A 12,285-nucleotide genomic window follows, 5' to 3' on the forward strand; every position below is an offset into this window, starting at 1 on the left:
TTTAGCATTTCTTGAAGAGCCTTTTCTGCGGGTAGGTTAAAAGTATAAACACTCAATCTTCCTTTGAAAATTATTTTAGTTTAATGTTTATGTAGGTCACTGCTGAAGTGTTTTGACAGGAAAAACCTCAGATAAATATCATAGTGCGTCTTCGTCGAGGAAAGTCGAACATGTTTGAATTAAATATCAATATAATGCTCAATTGTGGATTTTTATGTTCTCAATTCACGAGGAATGTATACAATGTAAATGTGGTCTCTATTGTGCAACCTCCAAAACATTCACCGAGAAATAGGTCAGCAAATTTCATTGAAAATGTTAACAGTTTATTTTCCAAAATTGAAGAAATGATTACATTAGTCTGTTAATTTAGTGTCTGGAAATAATAATTCGGGATTTTTTTTTAGCTCTCCTCTAACATTAAGAGAATAATTGCCTGTTCATTGCAGTCAACTTTTCAGCTAACAAGTGCGGTCGATTGGAAGTTATTTCTTCAGAGGCTGATTTTCAAAATTTAACGAGCATCAATAATCAGAAAATTTATGAGGCGGAGAGAAGGTTGAAATATGTGACGAGGGTTAAATATTAAGTCAGAGGATTTTGTTTCGTTGTTTTTGGGCTGTTTTATCGCTCATCATTTCCACTGAGCATCTGTAATATATTTAATAGCCAAGAAAGTTCAAAGTTCAAAGTATCAAGTGAAATTGACCACAAAACAGCTTTGCTTGCGTGCGACAAGCCTACAATATTTTTTTTTTTTTTTAAAAAAAAATTGTCACGTTTTTATTTGGACAAAAAAAATTCAGTAGAAAGAACACTTTTATGCATATACCATGATGTCTTGCCTACAACCATATTATATAAACCTCGACTCATAAATAACAGAGAACTATAACCGACCTTGAACAAAAAGTTCTCCTTAAAATATATTCTTCAAAACTCGAATGTACTAAATATCGCCCCAGACATTAATTTCATTCATACTGGCAGTAATCATAATTCGATAAAATTCATACTTCATGGTAACTAAAGAGACTAAAATAACTTAGAGCTTAATTGGATTACATTTTGCAATAAGGAACCACTATTTCTGACTCTTCCATAAAACCACCGTTCTGCACAGGGAAACCAATGGCATATACGTTGTTTCTAAAATGAGCCAGAAATAGTGGTTCCTTTTTGCAAAATGTGGTCCAATTGCAAGTGTCTGATTCACACCACTTCTACGCCTTTAATTGAGTTTACTCGCCATTTTGAACAATGAATTTAAGCTTTCAACTGAAAGCATTTCTCTATTTAGAGTTTGCCTGGATTTACTTACAACCTGAGGCACTCCAGTTATCTGGCAATGCTACTAGGCAACAACTCCTCTCATCTGCACTTGCCGTCTGCAAGCGCACCATAGAGTTCTCCGGAATCACTACATTTCACGTTCTGAGTATGAACTCAGATTTCGCAGATCACGATCTCATCCGACATTTACACAAAAACATGATTAAGACGATTTCCATTGCCCATCAAGGTCTTTTGCAACGCACGCTAGTCGGAAAAACGCCGAAGAATCTAATTATATTCCTCAACGAATTTGATGAAATACTAAGTTTGATCCTGGATACAGCGCCGAGGTTACCATCTAGCGAAGTTCCAAACAACGTTTCACGAAAGTTGCCCAACTATTGTGTCCGCGACGAGCAAAACGAACCCGATACGGTGACGTGCGATTTCGATATACGCATCGACCCATCGGAGCTTAGCGGTGAATTGGATTTGACAGACCCAGTTTTCAACCTCACGAAGAGTCTTTTGGTCAACAGCGTTTGGAACTCGAACAATTACGTCATTTTCATGCTGTCTCCCGATGAAAAGGTCAGCCATCGACTGCATTTCGTATTCAGATTTTTCTGGCGCTTTTTCAGAGGTCTCCGAACTGTCGTCTGCGTGGGACACATCTGCCATAGATACGATCCGTTCATGAAATCAATCGAGACGATCGATATAACGAGTGGAAGCTACTTCTTTTTCGTACCGGAGCCGCGTGGGGAGCTGAACGTGGCGTTCATTTTCAAATCGGAGGTGTACAGGTACAAAGGGGAACTATCCTGGGGATCGCTCAACGCCTTGCACGAGGTCTCGCGCGACATATCGAAGGAACTACAATGTGAGGTACTTGTCACCGCGCATTATAGGATGCCAGAAGGCGGCGAATACATCAATTTCGCGGAGGAGGCCCAAAGACGCAATTTCGACATGCTCATTTTCGACGGGACCATCGCTCCGGGAAACGACCCCTCCATGTTCGATTTCGCCGTCGCTAGCCGCACTGCCTCCTACTGTTTCGCCACGCCGCACAGCAATTTCATACCGCCGTCTCTCCTGCCTTTCAAGTGCTTCTCCTCGCAAACCTGGGCGGTTATTCTCATAGTCATCCTCGCAATTTACTCAGCCCTGTACGCTTTCCATCACTCTCAAAGGACACTGTTCGACCGGCTTTACTCGCCCGCACAGCAGAGTTCTTTTGCGAATACGAATGTGGTCTTCTATGTCTACTCGTACTTGATGGTTGGGAGACCGGCAAAGGTGCTCCTCGGACGAGTCGTAACGGGGAAGATCCTTTTTTTAGTCGTGTCTCTCTTCGTTTTGATCATCGTCACCGTGTTTCAGAGCAAGATGACGACCTTACTGTCCAAGCAGGTGCGATACCCGGAGATAGACACCTAAGAGGAATTAGATAATTCCGGTCTGCAAATACAGACACCTGATTTGGGGACGTCTTCGGAGCTCCTGCAACATGACCCCTCTCACGAATCCCTGCGGGCTAAACTAACCACAGAGCTGTTCAAGTACGAGCAAGTTTGGCGAGAACATGAGGATAACTTATTCCTTTTCAATCACACCAACACGTTTGCCTGGTCCTGGATGCTAGAAAACGCTATATCGATATATCGATATATCGATCGATATATCGATCTCGTCACTCGTTATATCGATCGTCTCGATTCAATTATGGGTTCAAACGTGAGGAAAGTCTCTGAAATCTCAAACAATTTACGATCGATTATGGACTCATACGCGGTTGAGATAACGGTTTCAAATTTGCAGGACAAACATCGAGATAGCATTGCGCTTTATCAACACTTGTTTAAGGAAATGATCACAGAATTCCATCTAGTAGAAGAGTGCATTCTGAGCTACGCGATATTTCCCCACGTTCAAAGGAACTCTTTCTTGTCCGATCTGTTCTTACGGAAGCTAGCTTTGTATACGGAGCTGGGCCTCACCCAACACTTTATAGAACAAGCAGATTTAGTCGATGATTATCTTCTAGAAGACATCAGAAAAAACCGTGATCCCCAACCGAGTGCGTTTACGATGCACAATTTGCAACCGGCTTTTTTGGGTCTCGGCATAGGCTGGAGTTTAAGTTGTATAGCGTTTGCTGTGGAGCTCACTGTTGATGTACTGAAAGGAAGTCGTGTCTAAAAATTTGTTGAGCATGTTGACCGATTTATTCGTCCTTCCAGTCTTTGGGCTGGATGATATTAAAAACAATTGTATCGACAGCAAATGCTTTTCGACATGAAAATTCTGAGGAATATGGATGGCGCTGTGCCCTAAGACAAGCGGTACAAAAATTCAACCCTTGATTTGTGATATACAAAGATGTAAACAATATGCAAGTAAGAGGAGAGTAAACTCGTGCTGGACCCACAGTAAGCTCTGCGGGGATATTAAAGTAAAAAAATTAGCATCACAGCCACAAAATGAACTCTAAGGTTCATTTGTAAACTTATGCACGAGTATAAGCTCTGGGGTTTATTTTTAAATAATAAATGTGTACTTAGCTTATGAAATAATACCTGTTTTTCAGTTCCTCAATTTGAATTTTTAAAGCTCTAGACTCTAACAAAGATACCCATGCCCTGACCATTGTACAATATTTAACTATAAGTAACAAAGTAGCTCATAATATGTATTAAAAATATGTATAACTTAATGTTTAATCCTTGTTTTAATTTAAAATTTACATTATAAGTCCATGGAAATTGCGGAGTGATAATTTTTAAGGGTGGAGAGACCTGATTAAGCTTCATATAATTGGGCGACTTCGTGGCGAGAATTATACTCGGGGGCCCCCCAGACTTAACAAACAAGGCCTCATCCCAAGACGACAAGAGAGAAAGAAGATACTTCTTACCGATTTTTTTTTTTTTTTTGTAAAATCCTGGGAGAAAAGTGAAATGAACTGTAAAACAAAAATGGACCTTTATAAAAAGAGGCAACCAGTGGCGTGGCGTGAATTGCGATACATCGATTGTTATGCCATTTAAAACTATGGTAAAGAATCGATTATTAAGGTGTTTGCTGCGAACACCCTGTTTATCGATCCTTTTCCATAGATTTAAATGGCATAACAATCGATATATCGCAAAGCACGCCACGCCACTGGAGGCATCCGATGGTGATCCGAAAAGGTAACTGCTCCTCCGATACCGTTCAAGTATTACGTAACGCACCTTTTCCAAGTTTTTATCCCCCCTCCCCCTGTAACGCACCTGTGACGCAGCCCTTTACCCCTCTTTTTGAATACGTAACGTTAGCCTAACCAACCCCCCCCCCCCTAATTTTGAAAAAATCAAGAAAACGCTGAGAAAACAGCTTGGAAAAAAATCGCGGTTTTCTTCAAGAATGTGCGCTGAAATACGACGGGAAGAGATCAACAGAGATGGAAAAATACACGAATAGATTTGTTATATTCGTAATTTTACCGAAAAAGTGCACTTGAAATATTTTTAATAAGTTTACCAGTGCATAAATAATGGTGAAATATAAAAGGAAACGAATGTCCGAGAAGACCAAGTTTTTAATTTCCTTAAAATTTTGCTATCGGCGGGATTTTCAATTTGTTGTATATTTTTATCAAAGTTTTTTCCATCCTGGCTTGGATTTGTTAAGTAACGCTGGACTTGACCTCCCTTCCCCACCTTGTAACGAGCCGTAACGCTGGCGTAAACTCCCCCTCCCCCATAAGTGCGTTACGTAGTACTTGAACGGTCCTTTATCTATTTTTCCGTTAATCCTGCTGTTCGCTCAGAAAGTTGATGAACCCAAAGATTCTGAAATTTCCAAAAATCTGTGGTGAAATAGACGTATTTCTATCAAATAGAACTATATGCAGATGGAAAAGCTGGGGTGTGCTCGTCAGTGCCTGGGCCATAAGAATGAATGGGAATGATAAAGCGCCAATGACGTAGCCGCCGCTTCAGTAGCCATTCGTCATCTTTAACTTCATGAGCCCTGTGCACAACGCTCGTCACACCTCACACGTGCCCACAGCTCATGGAGTGTGCACATAGATCCGTTTGACAGAATGTAAAGTCCCGCTTTTCTAATTCAGCAAATGGAACTGTGTGCCGACTGAATGCGGCAGTCATGAGCAGTGGGCATGTGTCAAGAGCGTTGTGCAAAGGACTCATGAGTTAAAGACGACGAATGGCTACTCAAGCGGCGGCTACGTCATTGGAGCTTTATCATTCCCATTCATTCGTATGGCTCAAGCACTAACGAGCACACCCCATCTTTCCCACCTGCACATAGTTCTGTTAGATAGAAATACGTCTAAATAACGGTAATGTAGCATCGCGTCCATGATATTGGACTCCATGCTCACCTATATGGTATTCGGTTGCTCATCACATCCAAGATCTTGGACTCCATGCTCACTTTAATGAGGGATAATTTTTTTAGAAAAATCGAAGTGAGCATAGCATCCAAAATTGTGCGATGCAGGTATTCTCTGACAACACACGAGCATATGGTCCAAAAAGTTATTAAGACAAGTTTTGTAAAATAAAGACGAAAAATGTGTTTTCGTAAAAGAATTATGCATTGGTTAGGTTAGGTTAGGTTAGGTTAGGTTAGGTTAGGTTAGGTTAGGGTTAGGTTAGGTTAGGTTAGGTTAGGTTAGTTCAAGTTAGATTAGATAAGAGAAGTATACGATTTTCTATCATGATGAACTTTAAAACTAAGAATGGTCTATACTTGCTATTGGACTCCATGCTCAAGCAAAGAAGAGAGAAGTTTAGCGATGAGCATGGAGTCCAAGATCTTAGACGAGATGAGCAGGCAAGTTTATCAAGGGTGAGCATGGAGTCCAATATCATGGACGCGATGCTACATAATCTAAATAACTGGATTGCATTTTGCAAAAAGGAACCAGGAGCATTGCAATGTTGCTAAGATTGTGCAACTTCACCCATTGCGGTATTACGATTTATATACTGAAAGAATATGAAATTTACATGGTAATTTTTGTCCTAAATTTACGGTTTTTAGCGAGTAAAATAGAAATTGATTAGAGATAATCAGGTGTTCCTTCCAAGACAAAAAGAGCTGCACAATCTTAGCAATATTGTAATGCTCCTGGTTCCTTTTTGCAAAATGCAATCCAACTCATTACTTGGCAAAAAAGTAGATATTTTACCTAGTCTGCAGACGGAGTCATTGAAATGTCTGACTTCTGACTTGATACCGCGTCTATTACAGCAGTATTAGGGCTGCTGTGAAATATCTGTCTGGATAAAAAATATCGTGTATCGATCCTGCAGGTGGAGATGTGAGTCAGCTCGGTGAGATTGACGGCGTGGATCTCTGGAACTGCATCAGGAGAGGAGCCCCATGTTCGAGAAAGCACGTCCTTCAAAACATCGATGATATCACAGGATATGAGGCTCTGCGGCTGGGTGCTTTTAAATACGTCAGCGGTAAGTGTACCCATCATGGCAATCGGTCATCTCTAGGCAAAATTAGCGCAACTGGATTGCACGCTCTCTCATTTTTTTAATTTAATTTAATTATTGTTAATATATTTTTAAATTTTAGGGAACCAAGGGAGAACTTGCCTTAAAAATATCAGTAGTTTCTCAGAGAAATTTACAGATAATATTAAGAAATGGTAAAAATAACGACATGTAATTCAAGGGAAAAGTTGCAAAACAAAAGCCATAGTCGTTATTGAATTTTATATAATTCCATTTATTTGTAAAAGCTTACGAACTAAAATACATGCTGTGATTTTGACAAACTTTGGGATAGAAAGGGACCTATTGAGCTTCGCAAAACCTGCAATATATTTTATTTTTTATTTTCTTCATTTCTCGTGGTGAAAAACATTGTGATCTCTTATGAGATCCATAAAGTCAAACTGTTGAGTTGTACTCAAATTCTCCTAGTTATTGTCATTTTTATAACGGAGCGTACTTAGACCTGTAGTGTGCAATACTTCTGGTGTGAAATAGTTGCTTCAAGCGCCGTGGCACGCTGCAGTGCGGCAGGCGGGCAGCCAGCGCGGAACGCGCATTGGCGCCTACAAACCTAACAGGGATACTTCACGCGTTGCGCAATGCGTGAAGTATCCCTGTTAGGTTTGTAGGCGCCAGTGCGTCGCCGCTCCGCTTTGTGTTAGGCTCTAATATTTAATCTGGCGGAGTCAGCGTTATTCAACTTATGATTTTGAAATGTTTTCGCATCGTGTATGGATTATTCTCATTATAATTGATGGAAAAAAATATGTATTAAAGGAAAATATAACGCGTGTTTTGTAAATATTAAGGTGGTTCCGTATCAAACTAAATGATTTCCAAAGCGCACTTTCTACACAATTTTTTATAGCCTTTTATAATCGATGACGAAAAAGCAACAGCCAGGCGATAAAGTGTAAAGCCCGGCGATAGGAAATATAGCCCGGCTGCATAATTTTTTATCGCTTCATATAGCCCGGCCGCATCATTTTCTCCGCATTCTACAGCCAGCTATATGATTTTCTGTAGCCTTCTTTAGCCGGCTGTAAGAATTTCTATGGTATTTTGAAACGCAGCTCTTATCGCCAAGTTTTACCAGGGTTGTAATGTAGGTCCCTATTTTTAAAACGCAAAAAGAAAGTGACGTAACGTTCTCCTCGATCCCACCCCACCCCCCCTTCCTAGAGGGTAACGTTACGTAACGAACGTAATGTAACGTAATTTAAGGACGGCCCTCCTAAGGACCGCCTTTCAATACAAAAACTAGGTACGATAACTCTATATGGGTTGACGAGCGATGGAAAATAATGAAAAATCTCTGCACATTTTCAGGCACAACGCTCCTGGGCTACCTAGATAAGTGGGACCCTCAGCCGGATTACTCGCAGCAGACGACAGCGACGAGCTACAACGCAACCCGAATTTTGAAGAGCCCGATCTCCCAGGCCCTCCTCGAGGAAAATTTCTCGTTACCCAGCTGGCAGGAGGTCTCGGATCTGCGCCAGGCGGCGACGGTGAGGTGTTCCCCGAATGACGTCATCAAGAGCACACCCTGCCGGCCGCGGAAGGAGCCTTGTCTCTTTGATATCTCCGCGGATCCATGCGAGAGGTGAGTCGTCGAGCCATTTCGATCAGTGGCGTGACGTGAATGGACCATTAGACAAGGAACGAATTTCAACATTCTGATACCTGTTTCGTAACGTAAATGTCACGTAGAACACGATGCGCACAACAAAAATTACCGAAATTAACTCCTCACGAAGATATTTAATGATTCTTGATGTGTGAATTCGAACCACCCACTCATGAAAACTCAATGCTCTACGTGATTCACATCGCACGCTAAACGTTATCATGACAGTCTCTGCGATATAAAAATCTAGCACCCTCATCTTGACGCTTTGGCTCAGCTACAGCAAATTGCTTATAGTTTGAAAAATACATGTCGGGAAATGAACATTGCTTGGTTGAGAAGCTTGCTGAAACCGTTGTAGTGCGCAATTTGGCTCACGGAGAGCTTTGAGTTTCTTGTGAGCGGGCAGTTCAAATTCCTCGTAACCCATGTGAAATAAAAACGTTAATATCTTCGTTAGGATTGGTTTCAGTAATTTTCGTTGTGTGAATCGTTTTCTACGTAAAATTCTGGTTCAGAAACATGAATCAGATTGCTTAAATTCGTACCTTGTGTAGTGGTCCATTGCGATGTATTGATTGTCATGGCATTTAAACCTATAGTAAAGGATCGATAAACAGTGTTCGTAGCGAACGCCTTAATAATCGATTCTTTACCATAGGTTTAAATGGCATAACAATCGATACATCGCAATTCACGCCACGCCACTGATTTCGATTCCATAGGGAGTATCATCTTTGTGTTATGGAGTTGGCTTCCATGCGTAGCAGTAACATGGCTTGCTTTGCGAAATATCGATTGATCTTCCGTTTAAACCATTAAAAAGGATCGATGAACAGGGTGTCCGCAACGAACAACTTAATAATCGATTCTTTACCATAGTTTTAAATGCGGGGAAACATCGATAATCGACCATTCGCGCCTTGCGGCGAGGCCCTCGCCACTGATGGATTGAGAGCTCAGGCCTGACGAGAGATGTCTTGAATGATCCGAAAGGAATACCGGAGCTGAAAATGGTCTATGACTCGTATTTCTTAACTTCTGCGATGGGGCTATTGCATGTGTAGAGAATTTGCGATTTAAGTACTTTCTCTTGCGTAAAATTGTATAGCCGATGGCGACTAAGCAACTCATAGCCAGGCGATGAAGTGTATGCTAAACGTCACTAATTATGGATGCTAGGACTTAGTGAGTTTTTGGACCACTGCTCTCTTTTTGGGCCGTAGTATCTTGATTTATTTTGCGAGGAAAGCTCCGTACTTTTGACGGATACCTGCCATTCCTAATATGTTAGAGCGCCTTCAGTTTCGTATGATACTGTGCAATACCTCTGGTGTGAAATAGTTGCCTCAAGCGCCGTGGCACGCTGCGGTGCGGCAGGCGGGCAGCCAGCGCGAAATGCGCATTGGCGCCTACAAACCTAACAGGGATACTTCAAGCGTTGCGCAATGCGTGAAGTATCCCTGCAGCCTGATTGTTGAAATTGTTTGTTTGTCGGGACGACATACATGACATAGGTTAAAAGACGGAGCGTGATTGGTCGGCTATGTCTTATCGCTACTTTGTCGTGCCTTTGTCAGGTGAAATGAACGACATACTTTCGGGAACTTAAAAGGTGCCGTTAGCTTGTCGTGTGTTCAACCCGACATAGGCATGACAAAACAGCGATAAGACATAGCCAACCAATCACGCTCCGCCTTTTAACCTGTATCATCTATGTCGTCCCGACAAACAAACAATTTCAACAATCAGGCTGCTGTTAGGTTTGTAGGTGCCAGTGCGTCGCCGCTCCGCTTTGTGTTAGGCTCTAATATTTAATCTGGCAGAGTCAGCGTTATTCAACTCATGATTTTGAAATTTTTGCACATCCTGTATGGATTATTCTCGTTTTAATTGATGAAAAAAATATGTATTGAAGGAAATCTCGATAAAATTATTGAACTTTTTCGGTAATTTTACTGGACCTCGGTAAAAACGCCAATATTTTTTATCGACTGTGGTAGAATTACCGAGATAAAATCGCAAAGTTACCGGGAATTGATTACTAATAAAAGTGGTATTCATACTTGAAAAAAAACAGTAAAAATACCGGTTTTTAGGTCAGCTTACTAGTCTGTCTTGGTAAAATTACCAATAATTGGTAAAAAAAAGTGAGATGGTATAGGTACCAACGGACCTCCGTAAAAACGCCGAGAATTTTTTTTCAGTGTACTAAGCATTTAACTCCGTTTTCAGATTCAACCTGTATCGACGGAACGAATTCCGAGAGATCATCGACGACATAGAGAAGATGCTGGCCACCTACCGGAGATCAGCAGTGAGACCGGGGAACAAACCACTGGACCCCAAAGCAAATCCCGCGCTCCACAACAACACGTGGACAAACTGGGCCGATTTCTTCGTCGACCCATCCAAAGTCGAGCAACCGAGGAACTTCTTCCGCGGCCGATAAAGCGCCTGCAAACCCTACGCGGGCAACGCGCCACGCACTGTTGAAGTAATATTGTGTTCCCACATTGAAAACGAAATCGAGTTCACTTTCAATCTAGTTTCGAGGAATGGTTGAGAATGGGTCAGGGTCATTTGCGCTGGTCTCAGAATCGCGTTTTCATGCTTGATTCTTTTAGATTAGCTTAAAATAATAAGATCTGTCCCAACAGCACATTTCTACGTTGAATATTAACCGAGATATCGCGCTTTGAAAAATTCGGGTTATGACGTCATCCATGCACCGCGGTAATGACACCCTTGTTTTTGCCAACTTGCTTTCATCCGAATTTCACGTTGAGTGATCAGTGCAAATGTGTGTATCCCTTCTGACGAAAGCAAGGTGGAAGAAACCGAAGGGGTCACGATGTCGCTGCCGCGGTGGATGACGTCATACACCGAATTTTTCAAAGCGCGATGTCTCGGTAAATATTGAACTTAAGGAGTTGCTGTTTATACATATTTTATTATTTTTAGCTGATCTAAAAAAATCAAGCATTAAAACACTATTCTGTGACTAGCACAACTGACCCATTCAGAGTACAATAAGCCTGTAGATAAGTTCAATTATTAAAACGCCGCGCAAAACTTTTTCGTTTCAAATTGATCGTAGAAAACAAATCGCCCCGCTGGAAGTCCGGGAATCAACTAACAAACGAGAATTAAGTTTTCATAATCAGCAAAGTTGAAACAGCAAAAACACAAGTGACGTAATTTGTGTGATGAACTTCCATTTGATCAGTTTTGAAAAGCCTTCTCAATTTCTTACTTTGGAGTTGAGCTCCAAACTTCCCGTCATGTGTGTTTTTTACTATAATTTTGGACCGAAAACTTTTGTAGAGCCCCATCGATTACCTCTTGATGACTCCAATCAGCGTTTTCAGGAATTTTTAAATCTTCCATTTTTGAATAAAACTTCGTTACCAATAAACCATGGATCGCGTCAGATGCACCGCTCTGTCAAAAGTGGGATTCAGGTGGGAGGAATATTGCTGGACATCATCTTGACCCGATGCACGTTCAAATGAGAACTCAAAACGCTCAACTTTCGGCGTGGTCTTTGTGAATATAGTTAAAAAAAATTTGGAACATTTTTACTAACTAACTAGACCATCTCTCTTTTAAAATGAAACGAATTTAATATTTCTAAGCATCTCATCTACTGTGAATTACTTTAATAGTCCCAAACTTGAAAGCTCATTAAACTAGATCTTTGAGTCTAATAACTCGGTTTTCAATGTGCGGCGGTGATTCTTGTTAGTCGAAAACACTGTTTTACCTGTTTTAAAATTCATCACAAATATAGTATCACGTATACATTTACTACGCAGATATGTTTTTTATGCATGAACATATTTTTACGTTGTA

At 41.0% G+C, this 12,285-nt stretch overlaps 1 protein-coding gene across 5 annotated transcripts in view; it reads left to right on the top strand.

Moving 5' to 3' along the window:
* Positions 1-11,487, top strand: part of LOC109044747 (arylsulfatase B) — a 50,537-nt gene extending 39,050 nt beyond the window's left edge. For all 5 annotated transcript variants that reach the window (XM_072304913.1, XM_072304914.1, XM_072304916.1 and 2 more), the window contains exons 9-11: positions 6,606-6,761; positions 8,130-8,406; positions 10,666-11,487. In XM_072304913.1, coding sequence (XP_072161014.1) covers positions 6,606-6,761; positions 8,130-8,406; positions 10,666-10,882 — 650 coding nt within the window. In that variant the 3' untranslated portion in view covers positions 10,883-11,487. The remainder of the gene's footprint in view (positions 1-6,605; positions 6,762-8,129; positions 8,407-10,665) is intronic.
* The last annotated feature ends 798 nt before the right edge of the window (positions 11,488-12,285 follow it).

Source organism: Bemisia tabaci, chromosome 10, assembly GCF_918797505.1.
Source record: "Bemisia tabaci chromosome 10, PGI_BMITA_v3".
In the NCBI taxonomy this organism is placed as follows: Eukaryota; Metazoa; Arthropoda; class Insecta; order Hemiptera; family Aleyrodidae; genus Bemisia; species Bemisia tabaci.